Here is a 14,289-nt window from a genome sequence, read left to right as displayed (position 1 = left end):
ACTTTACCTTCTCATTTTTTAACCACAGTTATACCAATGTCTTTCGATATTTCCTTTTCTTTTCTTTCTCTTTCTTACACTTTCCTTTTTTGTCATATGTCTCCTTATCTTTCTCCTAATCTTTCTTATGTTTCCTTTTTTTCTTTATTTCCTTTCTTATGTTTCCTTTTTTTCTATGTTTCATTTTCTGTTTTAGTCTCTCCTTTTCTTTCTTATGCTTCCTTTCCATTCCATTTCTTTCTTATGTCTTTTTTCTTATTCTTTTCCTTTTCTGTCTTACGATTCCCATTTCTTTTCCTTTTATCTTTTTCTTTCCCCCTTTCTTTCTTATTTGTAGTGAAAATCAGGGCCCCCGTGACCTTTTTCAGGGACCAACGTTTCTCTATTGATTTAGCATCACTAGATAAAAATGAACGGGCGGGCGGGGAACCTCCAGAAAAAGGGCAGAACGTCCTTTAAAGTCGGATAAGCTTCTCTTAGCAGACCTTAGCATATGATCATATATTTTTTTTGACAGTGTGCAATCTTGTTCTTTTAGATTAGAATGACTTTGTTCTTTTTTTATTTATTTTTTTTTTTGTATATTTTTTTTTTCTTTTTTTTCTTTTTTTTTTTTGTTATTAGAAGAAATGTAAACCCCAAATATAGTGCAAATATATTGTGTCCCCTCACTCACAGTTATGGATTTTCCTATCTGTTTTCAATTTTTTCTCTCAGTTTATAAAATACCCATTCGGTGACCATCATTAGATTTTTGCTAATTGAAGCTTGATTTCCGCTCCTTTGCATATTTCCCTGCGATATACAACATTTTTAACACTTTAAATTTATTATTTGTCGTATTAAACAACATGGTAGGCCCAAAAAATAAAAATAAAGCAACATGATTCTTTTCTTCTAAAAATTCCATTTTTCGTGGCGTGAGTGTGCTAATTGGCCAATATAAATTTGTTTTATTCGAATCATCATTTTAGACAAGGTACAAAACAGTCTGCCATATCTACGACCATACTACATCTGAAGATCAAGAACACAGAAACCAAAGTATCCACTGATTATACGTAAATAGAATATGACTATGGTGACTCCGAAAAGTGACAGACGTGAGGCCATAGTTGATTCTACGTTTCGTTCTTTATTGGAACATTGTCAAGAATTATCCTACAAGTTGTTTCTTGACAATGTTCCAATAAAGAACGAAACGTAGAATCAACTATGTCCTCACATCTCCATACTCATATTCTAAGAATACAGAAGTTGTTAATAGTTATATGATTTTTTGTTCTAGAGTGGATTTTTGATATGCCATTAATAATAGAATCAACCTTAAAATCGATCTCTGCGTGTATGCTGTAACCATGGCTGTAAATTGTGATTGTTCATGCACGCAAAGATCGTACGCGGTGGATACCATACGCGGTGGACACCCTACGCGGCGTTACTTACACGATCTTTTGTTATTTTTTCGCCAGTGACGTCATGGTAAAATCGTATATAATCGCCTATAACTTCATAAAAAATAGCCAAAAAAGATTTTAAGGTTGATTCTATTATTAATAGCATATCAGAAATCCTCTCCAGAACAAAAAAATAATTTTGCCAGTTCTCTTTTAATATATAAGATCTTGTCATGTACAACGCATGCGTCGTACGATTGTACCAAGCGTGCATACTCAACCGTGGGAGTTTATTTAGCTTGTCTACTTTAGGCCTAGGATATTCTTAAAAACCACGGCCTTTATAAGTTGTATGATAAATGTAAGTTGGTTTCTTTATTGTACACACATTTTTCTTACCACAACTATCCTACAAGTTGTTCCTATATAAGTATTAGGCCTAAGTCGCTTCCGCTAGGCTAGGCCTAGGTTACGGAAGGCTTCATAATGCTACTTGTTCTCCCTTCTGGCGGGATGGACGTATCATTCCCTCAGCCCAAACCACAATCTGGGCTTGGCCTAGCCTAGGCCTACAATGCATTCTGAGCTGATTAGCCAGGCGCCTTGTTTGAATTGAATCGAACTTACCATAAATTCATCATAATTATTAATTTATCAATATTATTAATAAGCACAGGCGGTGGTTGACACATACGATACTTTAATAAGGCCAAGGGATTCGTATGAATGTACAGTATTGTAGCCTAGCTAGGGGCCTAGGCCTTGGCCCTAGGCTAGTTAAAACAGAATCCGAATCATATTAAATTTGTCCTTTCGGAAATTTAATGGCACACGATTGCTCCAAACATTCCTAAAAGTTAACAGACATAAAACATATGTCATAACAAAATATAAAATCAAAACAAATTAGGCGAGACTTCTTTTAACTTGCGAGTAGAAAACAGACGTCAACCGTGTTATGATTGATCAAATGAGCATGTGACAGGTCGAAGGGCAACACATGTGCTGCTTGCTTGTTTTGATATGGAAATCAAGCACAGAAACTCAGTTCGAACAATAGAGCTATTATATCTCGAACGCAACAAGATTAAAAAGGCATAACATGTTTATGATATTATACTTCATCTTCTCTCGGCTCGAATCAATTGGCGTTTCCCATCTGTCTTGGCGGTATAACAGTTAATTATCGTGTCAACAGTAGTTCTAGACTTAACGGGTATTTAATAACAATATAAATTACAACTTTATCGTAATTTTTTGAAAATTATAAGAAGAATAAGACAGCATCAGGGCTGGCAAGAGGGAAAACTGTAACAGTAAACTGAGCGGGAGGCACAAAAAATTTTTTTTAGAGGCCCTGTCAATTTGGATGGGTTCATAGGGGACATTTTTAAGGGCACATTATTATTTTTGAAAGAAATATTGAAAAAAAATGCTACCTTTAATTTCTATGGGGCCCCCTGGTAAGCTTGGGCCATGGGGACCTTTCCCCCTGCCCGCTCTCGGTGGCCCTTTACCTTTCCCCCTGCCCAACTCTCGGTGGCCCTGGACAGCAGAGGAAAAACAGTCTTTCCATGACGTAGCGACAGGTTGATGAGTGCGTGTAGTCCAACAGCAATATATATTTCACAAACCTGTATAGAGGCTGGGTATCATTGTTAAATGAATCACAGGAGTCCAAAACGTGTTATGATAGGGTTGCAGAGAAAATCTTCCGACTTTGTGATTAGAAAAATATTTGCAGGCAATAATAACATCAATAATATAATAATAATAATAATAACAATGATAATGATAATAATAATAATAATAATAATAATAATAATAAATAAATAATAATAATATTAATTGAGAATATATAGCGCAAATTATAAACAATGTTAAAATCAAATGCGCTTTGGACTGGAAGTTACGATGTTTCCTTCAAAAATAATATTTTAATTAATTTTATAAATTATTTTTTAAAATCTTCTGATTGCTTTTGTTGATATAGTACAATAGGGCCAAAAGAGGCCTAGATTATTTATCATTTTAAATTTTTTTATTTATCATTTTGAAGATGTTTCTCTATCTGCAACCCCATCATAAAACGTTTAGGCCTAGGTCCTCTACCAACCACGTCATGGAAAGACTATTTTTCCTCTCCTGTATATTTTTTTTGACTTGTTAAAAAATATACGAATAAAGAGTAGTAATTCATTTATTTATTGTTAAATCATGATAAGTTTAAGAACTACTGCTGACACGATAAGTTCATTACAGTAAAACAAACAAGTCATGTTTTTTTACGGCATGACAAGGTTTGTCTTGTCCTTTTGTATTATTGTTTGTAGTGATTAATTGGTGAAATAAATTAAATAATGATTGTTACTTTCGAACAGTTTCTGTGCTGTGGTTTCATATCAAAACCAGTCAAAACAAACAAGCAGTACAGCACAGCACAGCACAGCACATGTGTCGCTTTCCTTGACCTTTCATTGTTGCGTGTCTGTTTGGCCAATCAGAACACGGTTGAAGTCTGTTCTCTACTCGCAAGTCTTTTTTTATACCTTGTTAGCGAATACTGCAAATATTGATGATTTCAAATAAAAATAAAATTTTATTTTTGGCCAATTGGTGCACTCGCCACCACGAAAAAGTGGGAATTTCAGAAAAAAATAAAAATTTTTCTTTATTTTTATTACGCCCTCCGCTGCCTTGAAATCTCCAAAGAAAAGGTATGTATTTTTCTTCCTAATTATATAAATTTGAAGCATTTAACTATCATAACATTACTGTCATTACATTCACCAATAAAATTTTATTTTTATTTTCTCCTCCGTCTGGACGTTTTTGGTAGAACTATTTACTAAATAAGAAAACAGAATTTTATTTTAAATTTTATTCCACACTCCTCTTATAATCTTTAAAAAAATAATTACACGAAACGAGGAATAAAAAAAGTCTCGCCCTACTTATGAGTTGTTAATCAAAGATTAAATTAACTGAAAACTTGATGTTCTACTGTACTGTCCATATCTTAAATAATTGTACAGTATTCCATGTGGAGTGAGTGGGTGGTTGGCATGAATGGTGGTCGTCTTCCCTAGCATAGTCCCTAGATAGGCCTTGGACTCTCTATTTATTAAAAGCTTTCCACATTATTTCCCTCATTAAAAGTTGACAAGTAAACAGACATTTTCTATTACCTGTAATGCCTTGGTACAAAGTGTCCATAGCAGAGTATTATCTACAGGATGAAAGGTTCATGTATTAGATAGTCATTTCTGAAATTATAACTAACTCTGATAATTATTATTTTCTAGAAACAGCCATCATGAAATGTCATTATGAGGTTTTAGGTGTTAAGCAAGATGCTACTGACAGCTGTTTAAAAAAAGCTTACAGGAAATTGGCACTGCAGTGGCATCCAGGTAAGTAAATACAAGCATATTCTTTATTGTCTTTGTCATGTACTGTACTGTACTATTCTCAGTACGGGTACTGTAGGCCTAAGCCTATATACGTAGTGTTGAATAAGTGTAGGTTTAGCATATAGGCCTACTATTATCCTCTAGGTCTGTATTTCCATAGTCATATGTATAGAATCATCATATAACCTCTGTTTTGAATGCCTGTATCTGCCACTGCTGAGAGTATTAATACTACACTATCAGTTGAGCATGCCAATATTTTTGAAAATACAGGTATTTAAAAAAAATCATAATACTGTATATAAATTTAAATGATAGATTAGTGAATCGTAAGATGTGCAGACATATGGCATATCCATCTTTATCGGTATCGTAAAGCATTTCTTTGATTTTTTATTTTTTTAAAGACAAGAATCCAGACCGTGTTGATGAATGTACTGCACAGTTTACTGTCATACAACAAGCCTATGATGTACTGAGTGACCCCCAGGAACGTGCATGGTATGATAAACACAGGGAAGCCATTATCCGTGGAGGTCAGTACTAAATCTTTACCTTCAGTCATCCACATGCAGTCACATATCTAGGAGTCTAGAAATGGGGTTGGGTGGGGAGATGGATGATGGGGGCTTGATTATGTGAGGGGGAGCTACCTTGCAAAATAAGGTGACATAAGGTGATCTTTAGCTACTTGAACGTAATTGTTTGGCTTTGAACATATCCAAGTAGTGGGGTCAAAAGCTTTTTTGGGGGGCCCCATATCCATAGATACACCACTGTCCTGAAGATGTTATTACCCATCTGTTCAAACCAAACAACCTATATAGTATTTTTTAATGTGGATACATTTATTCAACTGGAAAAAGTAGAAGAATGTATGGTCTATGTCCAAAAGGTATGCTCAAAACTTTGTACAACTGATAATAAGTATTTAACAATGTATTACTTTACACTCATACCTTTAATTTTCCTGTCTGTACATTGCCTATACAGATTACAGTACATCGTGCAGTGGCTTCGCTTGCTATGTTATGTACCAAAGCTGTATACTGTACACTAATGTTCAATTTGCTGTGCAATACTTTCAAATCAAATAATTAATGGGTCATAGTGTGTGTTGAAATTTACATGTGTGCATTATCTTTTGCAGGATTTGGTGATGACTATAAAGACGACTTCATTGATCTAGTTCCTTATTTTTCACCATCATGTTACTCCGGTTTCACTGACGGCGCAAAGGTTACCTTATTTTACATAAAATCATGTTTAAATAAATTGATTTAAAATATTTAAGCTTAAAAATTTCCTCCTCATTAGGACTGTTGTGGCACCCTATGTCAACAGCTAGTAACTTCAACTGTACAGAGTAACTGTATCTGTATTGCTACAATCAATAGGGAAAATTTTCTTGGGAACTTGCCCTGATAACTAAGTGGCATACATTTCTATCCCAGATATTTTATTCAGTTCATCTATTAAAAAAAAAAAAGTCATGGAAAGAAGCATTACATAAAGATACATGTGTTTCTATCTGATAGGCATTTTATTCTGTTTATGGAGATGTATTTCACAAAATTGCTGAGGAGGATAAGCGTTTTATGGATTCCGACTCAAGTGATTATGACATTCCTGAATTTGGGAACTCTAAAAGTGATTATGAAGAGGTACGTAATAATTGATTGTAATTTTAATTGTAAATGATGATGATGATGATGATAATATTTATCATGCTTTTCTATAACTGATCAACAGGGCTACTGAGAGCAGACCTGGGCCCTGGGGTGGCATAGGTGGGGCCCTAATGGCAGAAATCTTAGGGGAGTAGGAGGGGTGCAAAAATAGAGAATGTGAAAGTGTGGGGTGCGAAAATTGGGAATTAAATCCTTATTCCAATGAAAACTTAATGGTCATTTTTACACTTAGTGGAACTGATTTGTTGCCATAGGGTAGGGGAGGAGGGGGTTTGTGCATTCGCTCATGTATCTGGATCCCAGCAATGGTCCAAGATCCTCCAGCAGAGCACTGGCCCACCCTGTTGCGCTAAAAATGATCAACATTAACACAATAATCACAATTATTTTTTTTTTTCATTTTCGTCAGGTTGTCCACATATTCTATGCGTATTGGCAAAGCTACAGCTCATCACGGTCATTTGTTTGGGTGGAAAAATATGACACACGAGAAGCGCCTAATCGACAAATTTCACGCCTGATGGAGAAAGACAATAAGAAACTTAGAGATAAAGCAAAAAAAGCATGGAATGGTCATGTCAGGGTGAGCACATTAAAGCTGTGTTTATCACTTTTATCTTTATCGGAAATATTAAAATTAAAATTTTATGCGGATTGTATTCAATAATTTTAGTATATTCCTTATAAAATCTTATAAAAGCAGTATTCATGTTTATATTCATCATTAAATAATATATTTTATATATCTATATTATAGGATTTAGTGACAATTGTAAAGAAACGTGATAAACGAGTTCAAGCACGGAAGGTAAGCATACTGGATTTTAGTGTTGCACAATTTTAAAAGGCGATTTCTAAATATTTACGGAATCTTACAGTAGTTACATGGTTTACTATATATGGGTACCATATGTAATTAGATAAATCAATTTTACTTCCCTTTCATAAATTTAATATTCATATATATTTAAGGCATTGATGGAAGAGAAAGCTGCTGAAAGATGCAAACTAGAAGCAGAGAGAAAATTGAAACAAACAAAAGAAAGAGCCAAGTAAGTCAAATACAGTCAAACAAGGCAGATTTTTTCTGATTCTGTATTAATAAGTAAGAGTGGTTGGCACATTGTAGAACATTCAAAACTGTTGCCAATGAAAGAACTATCAAAGCTCCAGTATTCAACTACAGAGACTTGACACCCGGATACAATACAATTCCTGTTTTTAACTCACAAATTTCTGGGGCGGATGCAGGGGGTTGCAGACGCAATCACACCGGGAAGATTTTTAAAGTACGAGAGTGCAATTTCTGGGGCATTCTCAAAATGTTCTCACCTCAGCCCCAACCATAGTCAAGCTGAGGTAGTGTGGACTCTCACGCAATTTTAAACAGCATTGACATTGCCTATAATGTATTCTTGTTAGTCTTAATATTCATAAATGTTATAATGTAGGTAGGAGATTTATGCAAGAATCATGTGCCACCAATAATTTCTTGCCCCTGGGCCCTGTGACTTCTTGTTATGCCACTGCTCTGCACAAGTGTTTTGGATAACATGCTTTTTTTAGATTTCTCTGATAATTATACTGTACCCTATGTTTTTGGCTTCAGGCGTCATGAGGAATATGCAAAAGAGGGTTTGAAAGCTAGGGAAGACATGGAGGAAGATCTACAGGCAATGGAGGCAAAGATGAATGAGGAGTTTGGCACAAACTCAGCTGAAAGTCTAGGTTAGTATCACATTAATATTGAAGCAACATTTGCAAAGTAGCCACATTATATTTATGCTAGGCCTATATAATTAATTAATATTTTGTTTTAAAGATGTGTTAATCCTTTGCACTGAGAGAGAGTACAGTATTGTCATCTAGTTTCTACTATTGCCTTTCCTTAACCTTTTTGCTTTGTAAATAAATAATATAATTATATTTGATGATATATATATATATATATATATATATATATTTTATAATTATATATAATTATATTTGATGAAACAAAGTAGCAAATTTTGCATGTACACAAGTAAAGATGATTGAAAGATTTATTGCTTTTGGGGCACCAATACACTTGTCTGAATATATAAATGAAATTATGTCCAGTGAAATTCCTCTCTGCTGGGCACCCCCTTGACATGGGGCCTCCAATCTGACTGACAAGGTAGCAGTCAGATTAGAATAGTAGGAATTGAAATTGGCTTTATAGAACAGAATCTTTATGCTCTCATTTACATTACAGATGGATCCTATGGTTCAGACTCAGATGAGATATTCAGTGACCTGTTTTGCATTGCTTGTAACAAAGAATTTAAAAGTGACAAAGCGTAAGTCAAAAATGGTTGTGCATGCTAATATTGTAAGTATACAAGTAGCATTCACCTAATCCCTGTCTCTTATACACATCTAGATGTGTATAAGGTGGGAAGAGCGAATTTAAAGTTTGGGGCTCCATGATTAACTACGGGCGTGTTAGCTTGCAAAATAAGGTGATATGAGGTGATTTTTACCACTTGAGCATGATTTTCAGTGGGGGCCTTAACTAGGGGGTGCGCAAGCTTTTGGAGGGTGTGCACCCCTGTGCATTTGTCCTTGCCAGAGACACTAGCACAAAACACCCCCCCCCCCCCCCCCCCCAACACCCCCCCCCCCCCCCCTTCGCCACTTGAAGATTGGCTGATCAATAATTTACACTCAAGTCACTATTCCCTTATTTCTTCAGCTAACACCCTTCACTCGCCCGTTTAAAAAGTCTTTTTAACTGATGTTGAATTTTTATTATCAGCGATCCAATGTAATTGCTCAATGGTGTATGTAGATCTAATGTACAAGTACATCTTTGTTTATTTACAGATTATCAAAGAAACAAAAGAAAAGACGGAGACAACAAAATAAAAATCAAGTGAGTTCCAAGGCAACTGGTCAATGATTGCATATTTTTTTGCTAAATTTTTTTTAGATAATCTTAGTGCATTATAATCAATTCTGCTAATAGTGCTAAGTTGACTTTGACTAACTCGATCTTAATTTACATGCTAAATTGTGTTTTCCATTGAATAATGATTTGTAAGTCGAACAATTTTTCAATGGCATTTTGGATTTGGATTAAGTGATTCTTCTTTCATTTTGTACTGTACAGTATATTCAGATTTTTATATACCAATAAATAAAACTAAATAAATCTTTGTTTGCACATGTTTTTTATAATGCTTTTCAAATTCATGCCTTTAGGATAAAGAAGAGGATGAAGATGGCAACAATGACAGGGATGAGGATATAGTCACCCCAGATGAAATAAACAGAATGACTAATGAGTTAAGAGAAAGTTTGGAGATCAACGTTGATGTTGATGTTACAGAGATTAGTAATCCAAATGCTGACACTGATAACAATGGGGATGTTAAGCAAACAGAGGATGCTATGTAAGAACAAACTGCATTCTTATGTAATGATACAATGCAATAACATAACCTATATACAGATATAAATTCCTACTGATTTGTCTATAGACAAAATGACATTCAAATTAACATTTTCGTAGTTTTAAGACAATTTATTCAGGGTTATTCTTAGAAGTTTTTACAGATCTTTACAGAAAAGTTCTTTTTGTAATGGACAGTTTAAATTTTATGGGCAATACACTTGAAAATGTTGAATACATCTATTTTTATCTTGTTCTCAGATCTGTTAAGAAGAAAGGCAAGAAAGCAAAACAAGCACGTAAGGAAGCCAGACAGACTTCAACAGATGGCTTGACAGAGACACCACCTGTCTCATTAGTATGCAACACCTGTAATCTTAAATGTAAATCCAAAAACAAACTATTCATTCATCTAAAAGAGAGTGGACATGCATTGAGACTACCAAGCGCTAATTCACCTTCACCAAATAAAGAAGATAAACGTAAAAAAGGAAAGAAAAGTAAAGGCAAATCCTCACAGATCAGTTGATGTTAAATCCGTATATCTTTTTAGTCTAATATTTAATAGTAACAATAAAAACACATAAAGAAATCATTTATTATTGTCAGTTTTGTTTTACAAGTTGCAAAAAATCTCCTGATTTTATATTTTTCATGAGCAGTAGAAATGAATGCAGTCTTCCGAAAGTCGAGAATGCAGGAGTCTTCCGAAAGTCGAGATGGCCTCCTCCACTCCCACAAATGGACAAGAATCTTCCTGAAAATAACCCCCATCTCCTGAAAATTCATTAAATATGCATGTTTTTACTACTGTATTACCCCAAGTCCCCTTCACGAAAGTCGGTGTCAATTGGTATCGCCATAAACAGCAAAACAAAATTAGATGTGCTAAGAAAGCTTGTTTAAAGAGATCTCCCGGAAATGACGTCTTCCAACATGGGACCCCTGATTTCCTGATTTTAATTATTAGGCAACAGCTATTTGGTTGATATCTCTGACCACTACACAAACACATCAATGCAATGTATGAAGCAACATAATAATGTAATAATAAATGCATTTACCAAAAAACATCTTTGGAAAATACAGTATCTTATAGAATAGGATGTTGTGTTTCTTAAACTATCAACACTAACCTAATAATTCATTATCAAACTGAGATGAAAGAATTAGCAATTGTCTGCCTTGCGGCATTGAAGCAGAAAATGGAATAATGACTCTGAAGACATTCAACAGGCTGATATTTTTTTATAAAACCAATTAATATTTGAAACATTTTCAAAATACAGTACTGCAATATGTTCAAACTATTTTGGTTGGAAAAAGATCAAGCCCTAAATTAGCATTATAGAGAGCAGTCATCCCTTTTGCCACAGGCAGATTCAAGAAGGCACAGCTGGCCCAGGCCCCTCACCCATAAATGAGGGAAAAAAGGAATTTCATTCAAATTTAAGTTTTGAAGTCCCATTTCCTCCATCTAGAGGCATCGGAATCATTGTCAATTTTCATTGAGAGTGGGGTCAATAGGTCAAAATGGTTAATATCACTCAAGCTCACCACAACCATCCATTAACATCAGGTGCTCTCCCCTTCCATATAAACAGAATTTAACCATATTCTATCTTCCTGTGGGATCAGAAATGTAAATACTGACCATGGAGATCAGTAAACCCAAAAACTTGGGATATTTTATATTGTTTGAAAAAAAAATATTTGTACACAAGACCTTGATATTGGAAGCTGAGCACTTATTCCTGTAGAACAGATCAAATGTCTTTGGGCATATAATATCGAATAATTATTTCACAATCAGGATTCATTGCGACATATGACAGAGATTCGTCGATTCTTATGCACCTTCTCCCCTCGAAAGGATGATGTCTCGTTAGGTAGGATTTCATGAGTAAATTCATAGCGCACACAGTCCCTGCAAAACGTAAGATCATTAGAATTACCGGAGTACTTTCCATGCCAGGCAGGGTGAGATTAAAAAACCCTCTAGATGTCCACTCTCAAACCAAATGTGTCTGGCTTAAAAAATTAATATACACTTTCCTGGATAAATTTTACCGCGACTTCACAACGACTGAGCTAGACGCCTCGACAGTTGGGCCCCTTGCCCACCCGCTTCTGCCACCCCTATTGCATACTGTATAACCCCACCCCCGTAAATCGCTGCTGATTTACAGTATCGTACGTCATATTGCATTAGATCGTTATATATACTTACCGCAAAACATAGAGGGAACGTGGCTGTAATAGTACATTTGCCCAAATATGGTTCTGTTTTTCATGAACCAGCTTCATGACTGAAGGTGACATTAAACTTATCCCTGCAATGGTATTACCACAGAACTGGAAAAAGAAAACAGTAGGTCTAACTGTACATTTTTGTGATTTACATAAAAACAGAAATTAGTTCACATGCATACACTGTTCCCTAATAAACACTACTCTAGAATAAGTGCCACAATTTTATAAGCGCCACGGCGCACTTACTCGGGGACGTACAGTAAATACATACTATAAATATTCAGTCTCATGATCGAATCAGAACACCTCCAAAAGTTGACTTACTTTAACACTGTCAATGTGTGGTTTAATGTATCCATCTTCAGCAAGATCTAGAACATGGACAAGTGTGTTATGATGAGAACCAACTTCAAACGCCATGTCTCGTAGTCTTTGAATAATTTTTGAATTTTCTTCTGTCCATTTTGACTTCTCCGTTTCACGATACCCATGTATTGCCTGCAGACAAAGAAAAGTGGCATTATTTCTTTAAGTTCAGCATTTAATTTGGTACAGTATGAATTTGCATTATAAAAAAAAAAAAAAAAAAACTACAGTACAATGAGCACTTGGAGATGCACTGCCAACAGAAGCACACACTCCTTCAGATGCTCCAAAAGGCACTTTCTGGTCAAAATGGCAATAAACTAAAATGGCAAAAAAATAAAACAGCAACATCTTTTGACCACAACAGCTATAAACGGTAATAAGTCAAAACAGCAATAGGCCTAAATTGTCATATAAATAACAACAATACAATATAAACCAAATTTCATGTACACCTTGTTTTGTGGTCAGTGACAATGAAGTTTATCTTAATTAATATCTTTAGTTAACCCCCAAATCTGGATTTGGACCAACACTAGAAGATAATTAATTTCTTCCTTGTAACTTGGTTAAGCTTTCACGAAAGTTTCATTCACATCAGTTGATAAGTTTTTGAGATCTTGTCTAGGACGTGTGCTCTTTAATCCCTTTAAATGGTCCTCACATCCACACCCTACTCCGGACTGTCACCAAACTTTAATCATCATGATATCTTCATTGGGTTATACCTAACACTCCCTGATATTAACAGTTGTGTTTGTGCAGTCGTTTTTGAGATATGTTGTACAAAAAAAAAAAAAAAACACAAAAACACCAAAAGGTGACACACACACACACACACAAACTTACACGACTGAAAACATATATCTCCTGGTGGAGATAATAATAATAATAATAGCAATAATAATAAATAACACTTTAAAATATAGACAAAATAGAGCATCTAATTAAATTTTTTTTAAACTGCGATTAAACATTAAAACAATAAAACAGGGAAAAAGAGCTCATGTCAATATTCGACAATGACAAAACGATTCAGAAAAAAAAACTGCGGCCTGCGCCCGGTGGCGTTTGCTAGTCTTGGTTGGCATTGATTTCGCTCCTGTTTGTGGATTTTGAGAAGTCATAATTAATAATTTAATGATTAGGAATATGGATCTACTTACATCATCCCAGTGATCAGATTCGTATCGCAAACCTTTAAAATATTTTCTGACTTCCTTTAAAAGAGATTCTGTCTCACTTTCAGAAATGAATTCATTGTAAAGTTTGAAGTCCTGCTCAAATATTTCTCTTGCCTTGTTACATGATAATTCAATACAATCAGTAAATTTAATACCATCCTGTGTTGATGACCGGTTATTCAGTGAAATACCAAAGTGACGTGCTTGGATATATGTTTTATTAAGTGCCCTTCGCCTCTCGCAAGCATACAACGAAGGTATAGACTTACTACAACAAGCTCCCCGCGTAAACAGTCTCGAATCGTATTTACGTTGGCGAGCAATACATGATTCGGAGCCTAAAGCTAGGCCTAGACTTGGGCGCGTCAATAAATGCTTTTGACCACGATATAAAGATTTATATATGGACATTATAAGTTGAGATTTAAAATACATTAACAATACCAGTACATAAGAGTAAAACCTGAGCAAATAACAATTTACAAACAACAAAAATGTTGCAGTACTCAGCTCAATCACCAAAAAGTCCTACATCCATGTTGCAACTACTGGAGCAGACTGAAAAAAATA

General features: G+C 34.9%; 3 protein-coding genes across 4 annotated transcripts; 2 read left to right on the top strand and 1 right to left on the bottom strand.

Annotated features, from left to right (window-relative positions):
• Window positions 1–1,608: 1,608 nt before the first annotated feature.
• Window positions 1,609–8,871, top strand: LOC117112925 (dnaJ homolog subfamily C member 21-like). Its single transcript, XM_033256139.1, has 10 exons — window positions 1,609–1,758; window positions 4,703–4,810; window positions 5,218–5,346; window positions 5,961–6,049; window positions 6,349–6,474; window positions 6,911–7,084; window positions 7,259–7,309; window positions 7,474–7,553; window positions 8,111–8,229; window positions 8,738–8,871. The coding sequence occupies exons 2-10, from the start codon at window positions 4,714–4,716 to the stop codon at window positions 8,824–8,826; spliced, it is 954 nt and encodes a 317-aa protein (XP_033112030.1). The 5' UTR covers window positions 1,609–1,758; window positions 4,703–4,713; the 3' UTR covers window positions 8,827–8,871.
• A 488-nt stretch (window positions 8,872–9,359) lies between these two features.
• Window positions 9,360–10,511, top strand: LOC117112927 (dnaJ homolog subfamily C member 21-like). The gene is made up of 3 exons (XM_033256142.1): window positions 9,360–9,398; window positions 9,728–9,917; window positions 10,178–10,511. Exons 2-3 carry the CDS (start codon window positions 9,799–9,801, stop codon window positions 10,443–10,445), a joined length of 387 nt encoding a protein of 128 aa, XP_033112033.1. The 5' UTR covers window positions 9,360–9,398; window positions 9,728–9,798; the 3' UTR covers window positions 10,446–10,511.
• Window positions 10,512–11,118: 607 nt separating this feature from the next.
• Window positions 11,119–14,267, bottom strand: LOC117112926 (alpha-ketoglutarate-dependent dioxygenase alkB homolog 7, mitochondrial-like). 2 transcript variants are annotated; one of them, XM_033256140.1, is made up of 4 exons: window positions 13,702–14,267; window positions 12,494–12,667; window positions 12,147–12,271; window positions 11,119–11,843 (listed from the first exon to the last, which is right to left on the bottom strand). In XM_033256140.1, exons 1-4 carry the CDS (start codon window positions 14,152–14,154, stop codon window positions 11,726–11,728), a joined length of 870 nt encoding a protein of 289 aa, XP_033112031.1. In that variant the 5' UTR covers window positions 14,155–14,267; the 3' UTR covers window positions 11,119–11,725. The 2 variants fall into 2 exon arrangements, with proteins under 2 accessions (XP_033112031.1, XP_033112032.1); XM_033256141.1 differs by having other exon boundaries at window positions 14,226–14,244.
• Between the last annotated feature and the right edge of the window lie 22 nt (window positions 14,268–14,289).

Source organism: Anneissia japonica, unplaced genomic scaffold (genome assembly GCF_011630105.1).
Source record: "Anneissia japonica isolate Jap-2015-1 unplaced genomic scaffold, ASM1163010v1 scaffold288031_len342695_cov171, whole genome shotgun sequence".
NCBI classification, from domain to species: Eukaryota; Metazoa; Echinodermata; class Crinoidea; order Comatulida; family Comatulidae; genus Anneissia; species Anneissia japonica.
This window is presented reverse-complemented; position numbering and strand designations above follow the sequence as displayed.